This window comes from Aphis gossypii, chromosome 1, assembly GCF_020184175.1.
Source record: "Aphis gossypii isolate Hap1 chromosome 1, ASM2018417v2, whole genome shotgun sequence".
Classification (NCBI taxonomy): Eukaryota; Metazoa; Arthropoda; class Insecta; order Hemiptera; family Aphididae; genus Aphis; species Aphis gossypii.
The window spans coordinates 43145944-43168394 of NC_065530.1; the positions used below are offsets into that span (position 1 = coordinate 43145944).

The 22451-nt window shown below is 24.3% G+C and overlaps 3 protein-coding genes across 5 annotated transcripts; 2 read left to right on the top strand and 1 right to left on the bottom strand.

The window, feature by feature from the left end:
* Positions 1-28: 28 nt before the first annotated feature.
* LOC114123946 (mediator of RNA polymerase II transcription subunit 22) lies at positions 29-2457 on the top strand. 2 transcript variants are annotated; one of them, XM_027987088.2, is made up of 4 exons: positions 29-153; positions 367-480; positions 1464-1789; positions 2297-2457. In XM_027987088.2, exons 2-3 carry the CDS (start codon positions 399-401, stop codon positions 1784-1786), a joined length of 405 nt encoding a protein of 134 aa, XP_027842889.1. In that variant the 5' UTR covers positions 29-153; positions 367-398; the 3' UTR covers positions 1787-1789; positions 2297-2457. The 2 variants fall into 2 exon arrangements, with proteins under 2 accessions (XP_027842889.1, XP_050065262.1); XM_050209305.1 differs by lacking the exons at positions 29-153; positions 2297-2457 and having other exon boundaries at positions 237-480; positions 1464-2200.
* On the bottom strand, positions 1795-4116 carry LOC114123945 (vesicle-trafficking protein SEC22b). The gene is made up of 5 exons (XM_027987085.2): positions 3891-4116; positions 3658-3767; positions 3436-3596; positions 2984-3130; positions 1795-2047 (listed from the first exon to the last, which is right to left on the bottom strand). Exons 1-5 carry the CDS (start codon positions 3963-3965, stop codon positions 1899-1901), a joined length of 642 nt encoding a protein of 213 aa, XP_027842886.1. The 5' UTR covers positions 3966-4116; the 3' UTR covers positions 1795-1898.
* Positions 4117-7584: 3468 nt separating this feature from the next.
* Positions 7585-21345, top strand: LOC114123939 (protein transport protein Sec16A). 2 transcript variants are annotated; one of them, XM_027987080.2, is made up of 24 exons: positions 7585-7747; positions 7860-7942; positions 8016-8489; positions 9206-9290; positions 10019-10961; positions 11105-11239; positions 11403-11468; positions 12245-12316; positions 12377-12516; positions 12588-12744; positions 12806-12888; positions 13097-13232; positions 13321-13438; positions 13503-13674; positions 14975-15144; positions 16041-16158; positions 16222-16436; positions 16511-16762; positions 16843-16941; positions 16994-17243; positions 19627-19823; positions 19895-20020; positions 20088-20229; positions 20359-21345. In XM_027987080.2, the coding sequence occupies exons 2-24, from the start codon at positions 7883-7885 to the stop codon at positions 20478-20480; spliced, it is 4332 nt and encodes a 1443-aa protein (XP_027842881.2). In that variant the 5' UTR covers positions 7585-7747; positions 7860-7882; the 3' UTR covers positions 20481-21345. The 2 variants fall into 2 exon arrangements, with proteins under 2 accessions (XP_027842881.2, XP_050064037.1); XM_050208080.1 differs by lacking the exon at positions 11403-11468.
* The last annotated feature ends 1106 nt before the right edge of the window (positions 21346-22451 follow it).

Sequence of the window (22451 nt, forward strand, 5' to 3'; positions counted from 1 at the left end):
TAAATGAGCCAACGCCGCAAATTGTTTGATAATATTATCATAAAATTATTATTATAAACATTAAACAATTTACATGATAACAAGACATTTTTAAGCATTTTAGTAGAAGTAGAAGTGAATCTTTTGATTTGTATTCTTTTATAAAGATATCAGGTATTATAATTTACTCTAATTCTGTAATTCTGTATAAAACATAACTGCAATAGACACTGTATATTTAAATTTTATTAATTTTAAAAAACATTGTCCAAATTATTACCTATTTAAAACGATTTTTAATTCCTGAATATTTATGAATTGATTTTATTTTATTAATGATTTTTGTATATTTAATTAATTAGTAATCTTGTTTATAATCTGTTGTAGGTGATTGTTTATTTTTATTTGTTTAATTATTTATGTCTACTTCAATGTCTGTCACCAAGTCTTATACAAACCGCTTAAAAAGTGATGTGAAATGTATGCTGGAAAATTTTGAAGGTAAGAAATGAAAGTTGAATTCACTATGTATAAATTTTAATTTGATAGAAGTGATAACAATTAATATAAAGTGAAAATATTATTAAAGTTAACAGAAGATCTTCAAATATTAGTTAATTTATATTTATTTTAAAACTATATTGTATTTTTTAGACATATTTTGTTAATTTACTATTTTTCCCTTATAATTGAGAATTCTGAGTATAGCATAAAAACGTACAATGTAATAGCTAACAATTATGGGTTTTTAAAACTACTGTTTGTGAATGACATTTTAGAACAAAATTTGTTTCTATCTTCAAAAATATTGGTAGTATTTAATAGTATTTTACTTTGATGATATTGAAGGGCCTACTCTTACTATGTTATGTATAGTAATTTTCTTAGTAAAAAAGAAAAATCACAGCTATTGGTATTTTTAGATGACATTTTTTTTTTATTATTTTGGTTCTTACTGAGCTAATCATAATTAAATGTTAGAAATTGTTTTATTTTTGTTAAAAAAAGTTTTATTTTATAGTAAAATACTTTAAAAAGTTCAAGGAAGATTTGTGATATCTTGTTTTTACTTAAATTCAATACTAAACTATTAAATTGTAGTATTAATTCTATTTTTTTTTTTTTAATCTTGTTGATTACAGACCTGATACTTTTCGCTATTACTTATGCTATAATTAAATTTTGAAATTTTTAGTCCAATTTCAAGCCAATTGTATTATGATTTATGAACTTTTTCACTCCATTCTATTGTACTGGCTTGCGTGCAATATTTTTTGACAATAATTAATTTAACTAATAATTTTACAAATATAACGCAATAAGTACATACTTTTTTTAGAATTAGGGGCCGATACAAACGTTTTTTTTCTCTTAGAATTATTTGTCTGTGTTATTGATTAATTAATTTTAGTATTGTAGCTATAATGTAACTGATATTGTTTAAAAATATAATATAATATAAAATTAATATTTCATATTTTTAGGTATTGTAAAACTGTGCAAGACTGATGATGATCAAACACAAATTTCTAAAGCTACTAGAAGTGAATTGATAGCATTTGAAATGGAAGTCAGAGCAGCTAACATTGTTCGTGCAGGGGAATCACTTTTAAAACTAGTTTCAGATATGAAACAATATCTTATATTGAATGATTTTCCATCAGTCAATGAAGCCATTGCTCAAAATTCTAAACTTTTTCGCACTAAACAAGTAGAATGTGATCGCAAACTCACAAGTCTAGTTGATGATATGTCAACAGAATTATATGAACTCGAAGAAGAATATTATACATCAAATTATAAATAAAGAGTAGGTTCTGATGATTATTATTTATTTATTATAATAGGTAAAAAGTTTTTAAAATAATTTCCCCCCGACCATATAATTATTTAGTAATAAATAAGTTACCAACTATTATTTATAAAACGTAAAAATATAAAAATAATAAAATAACAAAAACTGCTGCAACTGTAAGTTTTATATACATTGATTTAAGGTTGAGATTGGTTGCTTCTTTTTTGTATTTTTTTGATAATATAGATAAATTTTGTGCTTTTGTATCAAGTTCTGAAAAAGATAATACAGATATTATAATTCAGTAATTTAATGTCATGTAGTAAAGTATATATTATTATTATTAATGATTTCTATAATTAAAATTTTTTATCTCATATTGTACTTATATTTTATAGTGTAATTAAATTTGTTTTAATTAAATTACTTGGTTCATTTTTTCATTTTAATCAGTTACCAATTTACCATAACTATTTATTTGTATCATACATACAAATTCATAAATATTGTATTGTTATATAGATTGCAATAATGAAATTAATGAATGGAGTTCTACCGAGTACTGTCTAAAATGTTGAAATAAATCAAATGAATTTAAGAAATGCTGAACACAGTACTTATACAAACAAATATAAACTTCTTGAATAAACTTAATAAACAAAAAATATTAATTACAATCAAAATATTCGTAATTTACTTCAGAATACATCACAACAATTTAAATTTATGAAATGTAGATTCTTGTAATATTGTCATGAATATTTATAAATATTCATACAATTTTATTTATATGTATTATTAACAGGTTAAGCCACGTAGGATCTATTGATCTTCTATATGACTTTTCAAAACGTTTCCTATGATATTCAGTAGATTTGTCTAAAATGTAAAACAACATTTCACTGAGAAAAAAGAAAATTATCAATTTTTATTACATATTATATGATAATTTTAAATTAATGATATTTCTCTGAGATATATAAATACTATAATTGATCTATAAATCTTTTTTTAGTGCAGAAATTTAATTAAAAAGAGTTTATGCAATAGTAATGGTTGAGTCAGTTGAGACTAATCTATTTTATATTTGATAATATTCACTAGTTAAAAAAAAACCATATTTTAAGTACTATTTAGGATATATTGTCTGACATAACATAAAGCTAATTGTAAAAAAGTAGATTCAACTGTAACATTAAAATATATTACCTGATAAAACAGTTCCTCTTTGTAAAACATCATCAATATTTTGAACCATTATTCTTTGTACATCTTGAAGTTCATTGTTTAATGAATTTAAATTTCTACGTACTCTAGAATCTATATAATTTTTCTTTGCTTTTTGAATATAGTTATCTAAAATAATAATAAGTTTTTACTAATGTATATATTAACAGGTTAATATAATTATTAATAAAAATATTTTAAAAAAAACCTCTATGTATATTGACACATATCATGCCGTAAAAAACCATACTTATAAAAAATATATAACAAATACATAAAAAAATGTGTGTATCGTGAGATTAAAATTTTAATAAAGATAACAATATCAATATAATCTCTAAATATTTCAAATTTTTTTGATCTGCATTTATCTTATAAGTTACAAGCTATCAAGACTTGTCTGTACTCAGATACATAAAATCAGAATGAATTACCAAATTCAATAAGTGTGTAAGGCCGTGAAACTGTTGATACTTGTCGTCCATACAGTCTATTAAATTCAGCTGCAATATCTTCCAGAAAACTGAATGCAGAACGTTTTGAGAAGTTTTTTTCACATAATACCAAGTAACAAACATCTCTTTCAATTAAATAGCTTAAATAAAAATATTTCATTGAGTTTTAAAATAATTAAATTATATTTGTATCATACTTACTGAAAGTAATAAGGTACAGATTCAATCGTACATTGTTTTGGAGACTGAAAGTTTAATTTTTTAAACAGAAGTTTTGCTTGATTTTGGTATTCAATTAATTTTCTCCCAACCTGTATGAGAAACAAAGTATTACAAACCGCCATATTATTGTTACTTAATGATTTAACGAAACATTTACTAAGTAATAATTTTTAATAATATTATGTTCTAAATATTGTTCCTAAGACAAATACCTGTTCGTCATCTTGCATGGATGCAGCTAATGGTAATCCATCAGGAATTCTCGCTATCATAGTTAACAAAACCATATTTAAACGCAAATAAATCACTCGGTGAATATAAACACAATGCAAATTAAAGTGTATTTAAACTGCTTTTGTTACAATAAATGTACATAAGTTTTTTTTTAAATGAATGAATTATGAAATAATGAAATATATATACGTGTTGGAATTATTTGATATCAAAATATCAAATCGGTGGGTGTTATCATCGTCAATTTCATGATAATCATTATACATATTGACACGTATCTCTGTTGGTGATATCCCATTCGCTCGGTACGGTATAAAAAATACCGTATGTACGTACAGGTTTCTATATAGAAAGTTATTATTATTTTTAGTATAGATGTCTCAAGTCTGTGTACCTGCATTATAATAAGTTGTATCACAAACTAAGATAATATTATAATATTTATTACCTACCTATCTTAAATCGTGGTTGAACCACAGAATAAATGGTTAGGTTATACTATGGATTAAATATAAAAAAAAAATTTTAAATGTCGAATTTCGTATAGGAACAATAGCATAAAGGAGACCGCGATTTTGTCCTTAGTATAGTTAGTGTCTACTGTCTAGAATTAATAGTCCTGTATTCTTGTATAATAGTTCATATACCTTGTTCTATAAAAATAGTATCATAATTCTAAGTTCTACAACTAGTATAGTTGTATGTCTGTGGACTGTGATTCCATTCATATAAAATGTATGATCTAAGAATTTAGAATCTAGAGTCTAGACAGTTACTTATAATATATTATATAGACTCATAGGCTTAACAGTTAACACCTTATGATTTGTATTTGATATGTAGTCTATACATTGGTGTAGAATGGGGGATGGGATAAATGGGAATATGGGATTATAGTTCCCCTCAGAATTCTGTTCAGTCCCCTTGTGTAAAAATTTAATATTTATCCATCCATACATGATGTCATCACTTGTGTACTCGAATCATTAAATAGTATAGCCCCACACTCATATAAAATCAGTACCTAAAGTAAATTAGTAAATTATGAAAAATTATTTAAGTTAAATTTTAAATTAGCATTTTTTACTTACAATAAGTAGGTAGTTAATAATTAATTACTAAATATAATTAGTAGGTATAGACTATAGGTACCTATTCGTCTTCCACTCTTGTAGAATTAGACACTATTTGGTACACACTACACACATATATAGATTTTTAAATTTTATTATTGTGTTATGAGTATAAAATGTATGTTTAATAAAAATTGTTTATTGTTTTAGAATAGGTATTATAGGATATAGGTATATATATATATATAGACTGCAGTATAGTGTATATATTTAAATGTTTACACTTTCATAGTTTCATACCCTGCATTTATATTTTATAAGTTATAACAACGTATAATAACTTATAATACAAGGCATTGTATTTTATAAATATAAAACGTGTATTTAACAATAATATACACTTTAAACTTTTAAGTAAGTACCTATTTACCTACCTTCACAAAACTATTAATTGAGTTACATTATTATGTATACACTAGGTATACTGTACATAAACATAATACATAGGTACCATAGGTATTATTAGTTACGTCATCAGTACGTGTACAAAGAATATTGTAAATTGTAATATCTACATAGTATTATAGGTAGGTAATAGTTATAATATAAGGGGATTAATTAAAAATGTATATTGTATACATATTATATTATATATAGGTTAACTTTTTTAGTTATATTTCATGTAATTTATAAATCGTTTTAAATGGGCGATGATCGGTTTATGTAAACCTGTAGAAAATAATTAATAGTCAATATTGACAATAATCGTCAATTCATAGATATAATATTAAAAAAATAGGTACACGAATCTAGGAAAAAACCTCATATCAACAAAAATAGGAAGGTAGGTACTGAACTGAACATTCACCGCGATGATTATGCTCTAATTATTAATATTATTTATTATTTATTATTATATAATGAAGAATTAACGCGTAATACCGTGCACAATCATAACATCATATTTATTTATTTATTTATTTATTTGAATCCGAATAACAATTAGTCAATAACACATACCTATCTATATATAGACATATTATATAGTACCTATTTAGTATTTACATACGCCACTATTTAGCCTAGTGACGCACAAGTACCTACGTGAAGTTAGGCGTTTGTCTATATATTATAGAACCCGCTAGCTGTTTAACTTGTTTTTTTTTTTTTATTAAAATATATATTTACAATATGTATCATGTGTACAATAAGCAAATATGATAAAATATAATAGAGACTAAAAATTATATGACATGACTTTCATGAGGAGGGAGACTATCCATTGACAGAACCCTTCAGAGCAAATTACTTGAATTTGTTTTGTTAAAAATACATTTTTTTCTTGTGTAAATTATAAATACTTAAAATATTAAAAATAACTTTAACCGCACTCATTGTGTTACTATTGTGTTTATATTGTATTACTTTGTGTATTTCTGTATATATTAAATATTATATTTTGTACTTTGTATTTTATAATTTATTTGATTTTAAAACTCCTTTCTCTGCCATCGATAAACGACAAGGGTAAAAAATGTCAAATACTCAAATGCAGTTTACTTTAAAATTCCAAAAATTAGTTAAAGTATATAAGTATATTATAAGTCAATAGGTAGTTAAACTATAAATAAATAATTAATAATAAAAATGAATTATTACTAGTCCACTGTTGAGTTAAATATTTATGTAAATAATAATAAAAATAAATAATTACAATCATTAAAAACTAATATAAATGTAAAGTTTATTTCAACAATCGTGCTTTTGAATTTCTATATATCTATATTTAAAATAATTTTTTTATGACGTTTTTACCGATTTCCAATTAATTCATAGGCATAGTAAATTGTATTTTAAAAGACTGTTTATAAAAAAATAAATAAATAGGATCTGATTATATGTCTATTTTTTTTATAATCTATAATAATTTATTCAATATTGTTTACGAAATTACATTTAACACGCATGAATAAAAAATACGACACTAAATCTAATAACCGGGTTGATACCTACTTGATATCTTATGATATAGTTGTTATTTAGACTATTTAGATTAAACTAAAATATAAGTTATAAATTTATAATTATTTATATTAAAGTGTTAGTTTTTTACTATATAATAACAATTTATAATATATATATATAATCGTTAAATATTTCCACTAATAAATAAGTATATTAAGTATTACTAGTCAAATTTGACTTTTTTTTCATTTATATTAAAAATAGTTATTGTTTGTTCAGTAGCTGTATTCTCAGCTGCAGCCGTAGACATTATTAAATTAAATAAATGGTTTAAACGACAGTTTAAATGTAAAATAAGTTGGTCCGTATCAGGTTCAAAACCAAATTTAAGTAGATTTAGTATAATTATCGAATCTTAATAGTTTTTTAAAAATAATAGTATTAATTAGGTACTAATACTAATTACTAATAAGAGTTAAGACATATGTATATTGTAATATTGTATTATGCCATCGTCTTGATGGCAGATTTGACCATTCAGAAATAGCTGCTATAAGTAGATACAATATTATATTTAATACAGGTATGGTTGCACTGTGTCTTGGCCCTTGGTCTTCCTCTAACCCTAATATTGTACTTTGCATATCAATTTTTCAGTGACGTGAACGATTCAACTTTTTATGGATTTGTGAAAGTAGGATATTTTGAATATTTCTACTCTAGGTAGTTTGTAATCGTGTATATTATGAATTGAAGTAAACATTTTACTGTGAAAATAGATATCTTCAACTTAAAGGGTAAGATTGTTCACAGTTTTTGAAATCAAAGTATCATTTATAATGGTATCAACCTCTAGTTTATTTGTAAATAGATAAGCTAAACTTTTAATAAAAATCTATTTGAAATTAGAGCGTAGACTTCAAGTATAGAATATGTCCAACAATAATTTTTGGGGTAATTTGGATTCATATTCAAATTTGCAACAGCAACCAGTAAGTGTTGTGTGCTATTTTCATTTTTTATTGTTCGTTTGATAAAATGCATTTAACATTTTATCTTTTATAGGCTGAAAGTTCACAACTTAATGATGAATGGAGCTGCAGTACAGATGATTGGAATTATATTGATCAATCTACAACTAATAAAAACACTAATCAACAGAAATTTAATTCAACTTTAAATTCAGATTTAACTTTGAATAGTTACTCTGTTCCTGACGCTCATCACGTAACAAATAATTCTCTAGTTAACTCAAATAGGTCAACCTACAATTATAAAAACGGAATTGAAAACGAACATACGTCTCCTATTGTTAATAATATTAAATGGTTTGATAAACCTGAAAGTCAATTTGAACAAATTACTAATGTTCAACATACTTATGTTAATCAATATATTGATAACAAGAAAAGTGACAATATTATTGAAACTGAAGACAATTTCTGGGCGGATGTTGAAAATAGAGAAATTCTTCCACCAGAATCATTTCAGAATGAATCACTCCAAGTTGCAATGAATAATTTACAAATAAGTAATGAGGTTAGAAAATTTTTGTTTATTATCATAACTCATAGTTTAAAACTTTTAAAAAGTATACATAATATGTTAATGAAGTATAAATGCAGTAATTTGTATATTTAGTATTTTTGTAGTTTTAAAACAGTACATTTTATAGTTTTATCAAGTTTTAATTACAAAAAAAGAAATCAAAGGTTGGGTTGTTTAATGTTAAGATTTCTTTTGAAATGGATTCATTCAACATATTTTCTTTTCATGTCATAAAATTATTTTTTCTCTTGATTGCACATTACAGTATCTTCTTGGTCCATCCTAACCTATGCAATCACCACACCCCAACTATGACTCTATACTTCAGTACTTTAATAGAATTATTTTAACCGAAAATTTACTTTTAAACATTGGATTTGGTTACAATTTTTGTTGATTAATAAATAAATAAATAAAAAATAAATTCATGTTATCTCACTTAATTTTAATCTATTATTTATTGATTTTTTAAAAAAAATCTTGTTCATCATTGAATAGTTTAGTTTTAATAATTTAATTGTATTGACCCATATGGCCCTATATATTAACAGACTACCTAACTTGTACTCAACTCAATTGTTATCTAGATTAAATTGCTTCTTAAGATATCATGCTATTATAATATCATATTTAACTGTTGTATGAAGTCAATTATTATAATCATAACAATGATTGCATTGAATACTATATTTGTATACATTTTTTAGGTTATACACTCTAATGTATATGACAACAATGTGACGCATAAAGATACTGAAATTACAAAAACGAATTCTACAGAAACTGATGATGGTATGATTTTAATTAGTATTAGATTTAACTTAAAAATAAGTTCACATCTATATGTTACATCTTAAACATGATATTTTTCTATTTATGAGGTGGGTAACATGAGTTATTATATTATTATCTATAACTTGGGCTGAAATTTAATACATTTAGAAATTTTTAAAAGTGTATTTAAAATCTTAGGAAAATGCACTATAAATCATAGTTTTATTGTAAAGAGAAATTTTGATTTTTAGTTATTTTAATAATTTTATTTTATACAAGAATTACGAAATGTGTGCAAATTATAAAAAAAAAATTGAAAATTACTAAAAATTATTGAAATAAATAAGCAATGGTCTAAAATGCTTAAACAATAAATAATGTCAAACAATGTGATAAATTGCATTATAAATGTTATAAAATTAGATTTTTTAGCACTAAAACTTCGTACTAACCTAAGAAAATAGCTTTATTTTATATAATTTAAAAATAACGTAGTTTTTTACATACTCATAGCCCTACTTATAATACTAAAATTTTATATTCTTAAGTGTAACATAATAGATAATCTTTACAGTTAACATTCTTACTAGGTATTTTAAATCAATAAAAAGGTGACATGGGTAATGCATGTTTTGTTTTAATACACCACTTTAAATATTTATTAATCTATTTATTATTTAGTAAAAAAATAATTTTTATTATTTAAATTTGGCTTCTATTAAAAGTTTATTTTATTACTATTTTAGATAGACCACCAGTTGGACTTCATCGATTAGTTACTGGGCAAACAAAATCATTTGAAGATTATTCCAATCCTGAACCGTGTGGTCCACAACCATTTGGTGTTCGAACAGTTCTTGGTCAATTAAGTGATGATGATATCCCTGTTCAAAGACATGTCACAGGTTCCCAAATTGGAGCTAGACCAATAGACAATAACTCCAATTTTCAAAGTATTGATAACAATTCAGTTACTTTAAAAAGACTTCCATCATTAGAACAATTTCAAAATCAGTTTGAAGGTCATTCCCGACAAGTTTTACATAGGGACGTTGAAGATTTTGTTAACCAACCTAATGATAGCCAAAAACTGGATGATTCAGCTAGAAATATTTCAGATATAGATAATTATACATCATCAAGAAATGAATCACAATTAGAACTAAAAGAACCTACTACAGTTATAAAAAAAAATCGCCCAAAAACACTTGATCGTGAAGTTTTTGAAAGAACTGGACCTGATGGTTATATGAATGAAACAAGTCCATACTTGAGATCAACCACTCAAAATCAATTAAAACCTATAGTTGATTCCCAACAAGATAATAGTTTAAAATTGACAGCTTCTACTCAATCAGAAAACAATGAAAAGTTTCAAGATCATGACAGAAATGAAAAACGAGTGGATAAAAAACATTCACCACCTCCACCAGGATTTCGTAGAATGGTTGAAGGTAATATTGGAGAAGATTCTGTTCAAAAATTGAACAGGATGCCAAAAATTAATCAAAAAAATGATGAACGACAGAGGCGACATTCAATTGATTCAGATTCATCAGTTCCATTAACTAATACTGTATCCGAAGAAGGTCTTAAAAGTATCCGAAGAGGACCTCAACAAAAAAAATATAATAAAAATGTGGAGCATTATCACAATCGAGATCGGAGACATTATCGTCATCGTAGAGAGTATGTAAAAACAGTGTTAACCTATTTTTTCCACGATAATATTTTAATGATTTAGAAACAGCGCTGTTTATTGTTTACTCTTAAATTATAATTTAAACAAAATTGTAGTATAATTATAAAAGTAATATATTTTTTATTATTAGAAGTGAAGAAGATTATTTTTATGAAGAGGAAGAAGATAATGCTTCATTAAGTCCTGAAGTAGATCCTGAATATCGATCGCACCGCTCTCGAAATCATCCACCCAAGCGATATAGACAAAGAATGCCTAATGAAAAGTATTTAATGTTTTTAATTTTAATTAATAATATTAAATGATTTTTGTTTGTACATTGCATAATTTTGAATTTGCAACTAACCAATTTCACTATTCCTTTTTAATTATTTTAATACTTTACTTACATACTAAATTGTGGCATGTTTTTGTCCTGCTTTGCACAGCTACGACCACTCGGATACAGAATACCAAAGTGAATATGATGAATATGAAAGGAGAAGGCGATATAGGTAAACATTTGAATTAAATTAAAATAATCAGAAATTTTATATTAATTATTCAAGTGAAATATTTTTTCAAAAATTTCATTGAAAAAAAAATGACAGTTTTATGCACAAAAGAGCTTTGATTGAAGATTATTTATTTTAGAACCAGCTATTAGTTGCACATTTCATCATGTTATCAAATATTTTTATTTATATATATTTTATTATAATTACTTAATTGTGTATTTACTATTCATTTTATATACATTTATTAAATCATAATGTTTTATACTTTAAATAATAAGTATAATTATTTAAATTATGTATATATTTCAGTTTAATTTTTGTATTGATAGATGATGATTTTTTTTTTGCACTAAATTGCTTATTTATGAGTGTTTGATTCTGTTACACATTAATGTTACTTTAAATTTGGAGTGTATTTTATTGAAAACTGATAAAAAAATAGTAATAATAATTTTATAAATATACATTATTTTATTCACTTCTTAATTCTGTGCTATGATAGATTGCTCTAGTTTTACAATAATTAAGTATATATATATATTTTTAAGAATTACTTTAAGATAGTTAAAAGAACTATTGATTTAAAATTGAATACAGATTGTACTTTTAAATGCTTATTTTATTCTTCATTTGTTTTTTACTTAAGAAAAATACCATTAAGACTTTGGTCTTTAAAGATTTACTTTCATTATTCAATTATTGTCATGAAATACTATTAATGACCTTAGTACATATTCTTTTTAATATATTTAATTTTAATTTATTATTTTTAGAAGTCCAGAATCTGATCGGTATAGAAGACATCCCAGAAGTTATCGTGATAGAAGATACCAAGATGAAATGAGGTATGATTTAATTTTAATGTTGTAAAACATGTTTATTCAACTATCAATATTTCTTTTTAGTGGTCAATATTATAGAAGAGAAGACGTTGGTTATCGTAATAGACCTTCAAGTAGAACAGATTCAGATAACCATAGAAGATATTCACCTGTACCATTTCAAGATTATTCAGCTCATATTGAAATGCTTGATCCATTAGAAAGTAATTACACTAAAAAAAATACTGTTTTATAAAATAAATACATTCATTGTTTATGCATATTGTTTTTTTAGGGAGAAGTTTTCTTTTAAAATTCAGAGAAAATAACCCTAAAGCATATACTGAATGGTATACAAATTATAAAGCCAAAGTCGAAATGCAAAAATTAATATCAAGAACTAAAAATGGTTCTGAATGCAGTACACCAGTATCAACTACTTCACATGACGTGTATGTTTTGATATCATTTAGTTATTTTATTATGTTAATAATATAATGTTTGTATGTTTAGAGGATCTTTAAACCATATGGCTAGACTTGAAAAAGAAAATCATCGAACTACTCCTCCAAGATATCAAAAGTATCATGTAAATGGTAATTTAAAATGAGCTTTTATTTATACATAGATTCTTAAGTATAAATTAATTTTAAGTTGTATGAAATTTATAAATAGTAAATTATTTAAATATTTTAAATCTTAACTTGTTTTGCTAAGATTAATGTTTTTTTTTTTTGCTTTTCATCCTTGTACCAACTTGAAATGATGTTTTTCTATTATCTTAATCAAATGTTTTTTTTTCAGCAAAAATGCATATGGGCTTTGGAAAATTGTTTGTGTTAGACTCCTCAAATGCTTCTATAGATGTTTTTAAAGCAATGCCAGGGTTGGATGATATTGATACGGCAGAACTCTTCAGATTTCCCACCCCTTTTGTATTGTTAGTAAAAAATAATTTTAGATAATTAAATTTTCTATTAACCATAAATAAATGTAATCAATTACTTATTACTATAATTACTTAACAGAGGCAAGACACATAAAAATGCTGTTGCTCAATATTTGAATAAATTAGCAGATGAGGCATCAAATAATTCTGAGAGGTTGTTGTACGAATTAATATGTATGATAACTAAGCGTAATGGAGTAAGTAAAAGCATAGTTGAATGATCAAAAGTATTAGTTAGCTCATAAATTATTTTGATTATAGATTGTTGATGGAACTGATATATCAGAACTTTTAATGGAAAATGTGGCTAAATTCCCAGTGGACTGTACATTATTTGATAATATGAGCTTAAAAGATTCTAAGGGAATATCAGCCAAACCATTAAATAATTTCAGAGAATTGCTTTTACAAGGCAATAAGTCTGAAGCTTTAGGTAAGTGCATTTTTTTTTTTTATTAATAATTGAGTATTAACAACGAGATTAAATAAAAAAATACAATTTAATTAATTCTAATTAAATTAAATTTTAATACAATTTTATTGGGTACATAAATTAAAAATTATTTATTAATTTATAATAATAGTTAATTAGTATTCGTGTTAGGGATAGGGATGTCTTAATTAAGTCTATTATCTGTGCATTTGCATATTTTTCTTGGTTGATACTATTATATTTTAATTATTATGTAAGTATCAAATAAAATTTACAACATTGTTGAAATAGTTCAATTTTTTAGTGCATACGTTTGCATATTTTTGATTTTAAGGGCATACTTGCATGTGGTATTGCATATTTTTATAGTTGGAAATTATGTATTTTCATAAATATTTTTGCGAGCTAAAGTTATAAATTATTTGATTTAAATGTGAGTTTATCATAAAATAGTTTGAAATCCAGTCTGTATGATCTTTAAATAATTTAGATTTGGTCAAATATTTTGTGAACACGTACAAAACAAATTTTCCCTACTAACTTTGTACAAGTAACAATTAGACAACATTTAACAATGTATTATAATGGTTTTATCTGTATTGAATTTATGGGATTCACTAGGTAAGCTGGTACATATTTGGCTCTCCTGTTATCACACTTTGGTTAATTAGTATTAGTATTTGTTTTAGGAAAATTAAATCATACAATTATTATTATTATACAATATATTTTGATTTTGTATTTATTTAAATTTATCTAACTGATATTATTATCATAAAAATCTGAAGTGAAAATTTATTATTTACCAATTTTAAGTATCAAAATAAAAAAAAAGTAAGAGTATATTATGAGTGTTAACACAATTCAGATTTTACGTCAACAAATATAAGATACTATACTGAGTGCGCCTAAAGAGTGCAAGTCGGCTCGCGCATCCTCCCGCGTCTCTCTGCTATCGAAACCGGTTTCCCTATGGCAGAGTGACGTTTGGGGTTGCGCAGTAAAACCGATTTAGGTCGCCGCCGACTTGCGCTCTCTCAGCGCACTCAGTATACACATTTTTAAATAAAAGCATTTTGATTTCTAGTTTTTTTATTTGAACGAAATAGATTCATAAATGTTATATTAAAAACATTATAAATTTATTTTAATCTTCTCTTTTCATTATACTACACTATATTATTTTTAGTTTTATATTTCAACTTTAAAATGTGCTATAATTATTTTAATGTTTTAAAATGAATGTACAATTTTTGATGTATCTATTATATTAATTATTATTGTATATAATGTTTTATAGAATTTGCTGTATTAAATCAAGACTGGGGATTTGCATTTATATTAGCATTATATATGGATTCTAAGACATTAAATTATGTTAGATCTAAATATTTTCAAACAATTCCACAAAATGACACTCTACAAACATTCTTCCAACTTAGTAGTGGCAATATTCCATCATGCACAACTGTAAGTAATTTTTTTAAAATTTTAAAATATAATGTTGAACTGTAGTTAAACGTAGGAAAAAAATTTAGTGTACGTTTTGAAACATTAAATATTCTATCATTTAAACTATTTATTTTAATTTAAAAAATAGTCAAGTGGTACATAAGAATACTAAGTATTTGCCATATAGTATGAACTTTAAATAGTGATTTTTGCTCTAAAAATTTCTATTTATTCTTAAAAACAACTGTATATTTTACTTTTAATAGTTTAATAGGACGTCGCACCTGCATGTGTTGTCTTTGTCTTTCACACTACTATACAGACAAAACTAGTTTACGCAGTCTGAGTGGAACACGCTCAATTGTGGTTCTAGAGTAAATATAACTATTATAAAATTGAATTGTGATAATATTTCTGAGAACAAGACTCTGGGTTTTTTCCATTATTCCCAATATAACGTTCATTATGTCGTTTTTTAAAATAGTAAAAATGTCAACATTTTTAAATGACCTTTAAATTTTTTAAATTAAATTTTTTTTTTTAAAAACCCCAGGGTCTTACCTTCAGAAATATTGCCATAATTCAATTTTATACTAGGTATATTTATTATTTGTTCTAGAAGTCTAGAATCAAATTGAGCAAGTTCTACTCATACTGCGTAAACAGGTTTTGTCTATGTCCTATGTCTGTAAGACAGAGATAATAATATCCTCTTAAATTATTAAAAGTATAAAAATAAGTTTAATAAAAAATGAGAATATATGACAAGTTAAAAGAGCAATAGACAGAGTAAAAACATTTAAAATATCCTTTATATTGTTAAAATGCTTGTATAACAAATATACGAAATATAAATATAAATATCGTATGTATTGTACAAATTATTAATAAAATTATTTTTATCTTTATAAAAGTGTTGTACGGACAATAGCTGGGGAGATTGGAGAGAACATTTAGCGATGATTTTGAGTAATCAGCAAGTCAATATAAATAATGCTCGTAATGCTACTATTCAACTTGGGGACACTTTAAGTTGGTGCATTTAATTTTCCAAAAAATAACATTATCTAAATTGTTTTCATTTTTATTTTTTAGATGCTAAAGGTGATGTGTTCGGTGCTCATTTTTGTTATTTGGCTATACAGATACCATTAGAATCGATTGGATTATCTTCTAAATTTACCCTTTTGGGTACATCTACTGATCAAGTATTTAATACTATGGTTACAAATCGTGCCATATTATTAACTAGTGCTTACGAGTTTTCTATGCGATTAAATCTAAGCCATTTCCATATTTCTAGTCTTTTGGTAAAATATTATAAATTATCTGCATTATTATTTTTTTATTTACACATAAAGCTTACAGTTTGAAATACTTATAGCCTTATAAATATTTGCTGGCCATTCGTTTGGCTGAGTATGGAGAATGTGAAAATGCTTTACATCATTTGGAAGCTATCGCAACACAGTTGATCTCATCACCTGAACTGGCAAATTTTGGATTTATTGCCAATGTTGTGGAATTAGGTACAGATTTGCATTACATGCAAGCATCAAATAATAACTTATCTGGAAGTATTGAGGCGCTGGATTGGTTAGAAGAATTAAAACGTATTTTAATAAGTACTCAAAATGTAAGTTAATAATAATAAAAAAATATTTATTAAATGTCATTCTGAATTTCTGAATTAATTACTGTACAATTTTTTTTTAGAATTATAACCATGTAGAACACATATCACCAATACAACAAATAGATAATTATCAATCACATCAAATTGAACATTCTGTTGTATCTAATGAACAGCCAACTGTAAGATTAAAAGCAATTTAAATTGAAGAAATAATTTTAATTAAATATGTAGGTTCCAGATAAAAGTATAGATTATTCTACTAATTATCAAGCACCTCTTATTCAAGCACCGCCTATTCAAGCTCCACCTGTTCAAGTACCGTCTATTCAAGCACCGCCTATTCAAGCCCCATCTTTTCAAGTGCCACCTGTTCAAGCACCTATACAAACTATTCAACAGCCACATCCTTCTCAAGTGAACCCTTATTGGCAACCAAATGTCGTTTCACAATCAACTGAACTTCCACCGCCACCTCAAAATGGTAAATTTTAAATTTGTAACTAATATATTTTAAATTTTAAACTATAAACTAAATTAGTTGTGATTTTTTTTTATTGACAATTTTACTATATTATGTTTTTATAGTTGTATTCTTCAAATTCTATTTCTTAACATAGTACAAAATTATAAAAAAATATATACATTTTTTTTTTTTAATAAAATTCACTATATTTTCTTATTTTCAATTTTAAACATACAACAATAATGCTTATATTTGTTAAAAAAAAAAAAATAATAATAAAACTATAGTTAATTTTTTAAAGATTCATGTTTGTAATGGTAAATATTTTATACATTTGTAGAAAATATTATGATTTATAGACAATACATAGAAACAACTAGATTAATGCTAGGGAATTTGTCAAATAAGAAAATAAATGGTTTAAGACCAAATTGGTGGTTTATTTCAACTTACTATATTTGTATATTATTGTATGTCTTATTAAAACTTTGCTTTCTATTTTAAAATATGTGTGTATATTATAATTGACCTTTTCAGTTGTCACTTATATTATACTGTTATATTATACAATTAGGTTATTATATTGTGTTATGAAAACAGTATAAGTTTATGCTGATTTTATTGACTAGTTATGCAAAACAAAAAATTGGGCTAACAAAAAAAAAAAAAAAATTACTAAATCAGTTATCAAAAATTATTGTCTTTAATATATCTTTATTATTCATTAAAAAAAAAATAATAAAAATATAACTTTTTAAACATATAATTGCGTTTTCCAAAATCACTTTTTGAAAATTAAATTTTAAATTTATAAATAGTGAATTTTTAAGAGATGCCCTTCAATAAGATATAAATGAGCCATTGGAGTTGTGTGGTATATTAAGATAATATAAGATATTTTTGTTCCTTAAAAAATAAAGTTTATAAAGTGTAGAAAATTCTGCAATTTAATTTATTAGAAACGTTACCATGTATAAAACATTATATAATTAAAGAGGAAAAATTATACGATTAGAATAATTAGTATTTAGTTTAGATTGAATGAATGTAACAAAAATACAGATGGAATACAGAGACTTGGTTTTAAGATCTTGTCTTACTTCGTTCATCTCGACACAGGAAAGTGACTTATTATTATAAATTTTAGCCTAAAAAAAACAATACTGAACTCAGCTCACTTATATAGCTCTTGTGATGTTTCTTAAGCATTTTGTTTTTTTTTGCAGGTCTATAGTTTTTTCTTATTTTTTGGTAAATAATTTAGAAATTGACTGTGTGAATAATATTTTGATTTATTGTTGTAGTGTATGAAACTTGAGAATATTTGATAATTATATATTATAATAATATAAAAATAAATAAATAAGTAGAAAAGTAAAAAAAATATTTAAAGATTATTTTCCTTGTTAGATTAGGATGTTAAATAACTTAACACTACATTGATTTGTTTTTATAGATAATTAACTTAACAGAAACAAACATTAATCTTAAATGACAAAAATATTTCTATAGAAATAATTCAAGAAATATTCCTAAAAACAATTTTATTCCATAGTTAATACTTAAAAATATTTATATAGTTTTCAATTGAATTATAATTTAAAATCAATTCAAATCTATACCTAGTTATTTAATAATTTAATGTATAGTCGAATTGTGATAACTCAAACCTTGATAATTTTAAAAATCTCCACACCTCGAAGTTATTTCTAAAGTATTTAAAAAAGATATTTGGGATTTTAACTCAAAAAGTGTTTAAGTTATCAAGAATCAACTGTTTATAATGTTGTAATTGTTGTATAAATACTAATTAATGTACCACAAACCATAAAAAATAAAAGTTATTATTATTATTAAATTTTCTCTTAAAAATAAAAATAATTGTTTAATAAATGACTTATGAAAATATCAAACCATTAAATCAAATACATTTTATTGTTTTTTCAATATCTTTTTCAAATAATATTAAGTAACTAATAAATTGCATTATTTTACACATTAATTGTAATTTTATCTATACAAACATTTTCTATACTTTATTCAAAGTTCAGCTAGTATATATATATATATATATTTATAAGTTATTATATTGAATTCCATTTTTTAGTTATATTGTATTGATAATTAATACCAGAATTTTACTATGTTAAAAGACTCATATTATATATACATTGATTTTTAATGGGTAAAATATTCAATCTTTAGTTTTGTGTTACATAAAAAACATATTATAAAAATTTATTGATATAGTTTAGAAAAGAATTGAAAAATATAATTTGACCATTTACTTTTTATTTTAACGTGGAATGTATTTATTCTTGTGATTTTTTAAAAATTTAAAGTTAAATTTTTGTGTGATATTTGAGGAATAATAATAATTAAATAATTTGTATTTTTCTAGAATATTCACAATATTTTGATCCTAATTCTATGACTACTACAGGAGAAATAACTAGTCATAATAATCCAAATGAAATGACTTCAGAAATATCAACCATTGCTCCAGATCTTACTTTAATGGCTGAACCAGAAAAAACAATTTCGACAGAACCAAAATTTGGATTTTTTGATCGTCAAATGGCTGAACTGGAACCTAAAGTATGTTAATATATTAGTGAGGTTTATATAAGTTCAATAACTATGAATACACTTAAATTATTTCCTCATAGGTATCTAGTACAGTTGAAAAAAAATCGCAGAAAAAAAATTATGCAGATGATAAGCGCCAGCAAAAAGAAAAGAATTCTTGGCTTGGAGGGTTGGCTAAACTTTGGAAGCCTTCTAATAATACAGACGTAAATAACATCAAAAATGGTTTATTATTTTTTTAGACACTATAAGAATATTAAACTAATTGTTTAGACTATTGGGGAAAATTTTGGTGCCGAAGAACCAGTCCAACAAGCTGCACCTCCTTTGGATTCAGAATTACAATTCAATCCAGTGGCTAATAGTTCACCAGCCAATCAAAATCACAACCAATTTAAAATTCAAAGAAAGCGAGGTATTTATTAACTATTGAAGTGTGGGCTGTAGACTATTCAGGAAAACGTGTTCCATTGTTTCATTATTTAAAAAATAAGGATATCAATAATTTAATTAAGTAACAAATAATCTTTCATTGTTATTTTAGGTGTAAAGGATATGTATGTAAATGTAATGAGCAACAATAAGCCATCAGAAAATATATTATCTCCAGATCCAATATTCCAGACAAATCAAACACCTACTACTATTTATAATCCATCTCAATAATAAATATACATATGCATAATTATATAGGTATTTATTTGTTATTGAATTCAAGATAATAGGATCAGTAAATTATAGTTATAATAATAATGAAATATACAATATTCATTACTACAGTTATTATTATATTAATTAAAATATCGGGATATTTGGATTTTCTATAACTTTATTTATTTTTAATTTGTTTACAGTATTTTTATATATTTTTTTTTCAAAATTCCTATTTATTTCAATTATAATTGTTGACCCAAATTGAATTTTGTGAATTTTACAAAAAACTTTAAAAATTTTATCAGCTATTATACAATTACATAATATTTGATGGATTTATATTATGGGTCTTTAAATTTATGTTAATGAATTATTTTATTTCATAGAATATTTATATGTATCAACTATTATAATCATTTTTGTGAATCAATTATTTGTTATATTAGTTTTAGTGTTAAACATTTTTATTTTGTTGGTTGGGATGTAAATGTAAATGTGTATTCATATATATATATTATTCAACTTTCTTGTTTATATGTTAAGGGATTTGATAGAATAATAAATATTAATTATACTTTTGTTTTATTTAGGCATAATTGTTGATTCATATCTTATAGTTATTAAGAATTATCAATATACAAAGTACAACCAAAACATGTGATTATCTACTTAAATTTAAAATATTTTGTCTAGTATTAATTATTAATTTATATAATCATTGACATTTATTAGTTGACAAGGTCCAGTAAATATTATTCGATAAAAAGACTCATTAATATTATTGGTCTCACTACTAATTATGATCCCAATGATAATTATGAACAAAAGAAACTGATTTACAATATTGTGTGAAAATAAATTCTAAATTTATATTATATATATTTTCCGCATTATTGTTAACATAATTTAAGATATTCTTTGAATATAAATAATATAGTTATTAGTTATAGTAGATGGATTCGACAGTATATAAATATTTCCTAGTCAATAATTTAAACTAACCAGTTGAAATCAAGTTTTTGTACTTTACAAGAAGGTATTTCTCAATTATAATTATTATATATAAGGCACTCTCAAAGCTAAGGTTCAGTTTAAAAAGCAAATAAGATGTTGAAAATATGTTAACAACATGGTTTCGAGATAATATAACAAAAAAATGGAGCAATGGCTTAAGATTTGAATAATCGTGGTCTTATCTCTATGTACAAAATATTCATCGTATGATTATACCTATGAAGCGTTGTTTAGTGATTGGTACACTTCTAAAATAACGTCTTCATAACTTCCAGTAAGTGTAATTGTGAAATTAAAATCCGAAGAAGAACTATAAGTTGCCATAGAGTTTACACAATTTACGGTTAATTTTCATTAATTAGGGGATTACAATCAACGCCTATGCGGAATGTAAGTATTAAATTAGTAGTTTTTAATTAATTCAACCTACCGTATTACTAACAGAAAAATACATTATTTCAGTATAGAGTCTCGCTAATCCGGATATTCGGATAATATGGACAATTTATAATTTAGTACCTAAGTACTTTAGTACTCATGTACCAGGTACCTATAATGTATATATTCGAGAATACCTATGATAAAGATGTTATCGTTTCGATTAATAACAATAATACCTAATGTGTAATTGTAAATCAATACATTTTGAATTTGTAAAAATACATAAGGTGTTTTTGAAAAATATTTATTAGTATAGGTAAGTTAAAAACGTCATTCCGTTTAATCCAGGTTTTCGATAATCCGTATAGAGTCCCGTCTCATCTAGTCCGGATTAGTGAAACTACCTATACTGTATTAACTATTAGCAACACAAATATAATACATAAAACACCCTATAGCTTGACAGATTCAGAATCGAATTTTGTATACAATAATAAATATTATACAATTGAATTAAAATGTAAGACATTCATTTCACTATTACAGTAACCCACTCGCCAAGTCGCCAGTTTTTTTTTTTTTTTTAAT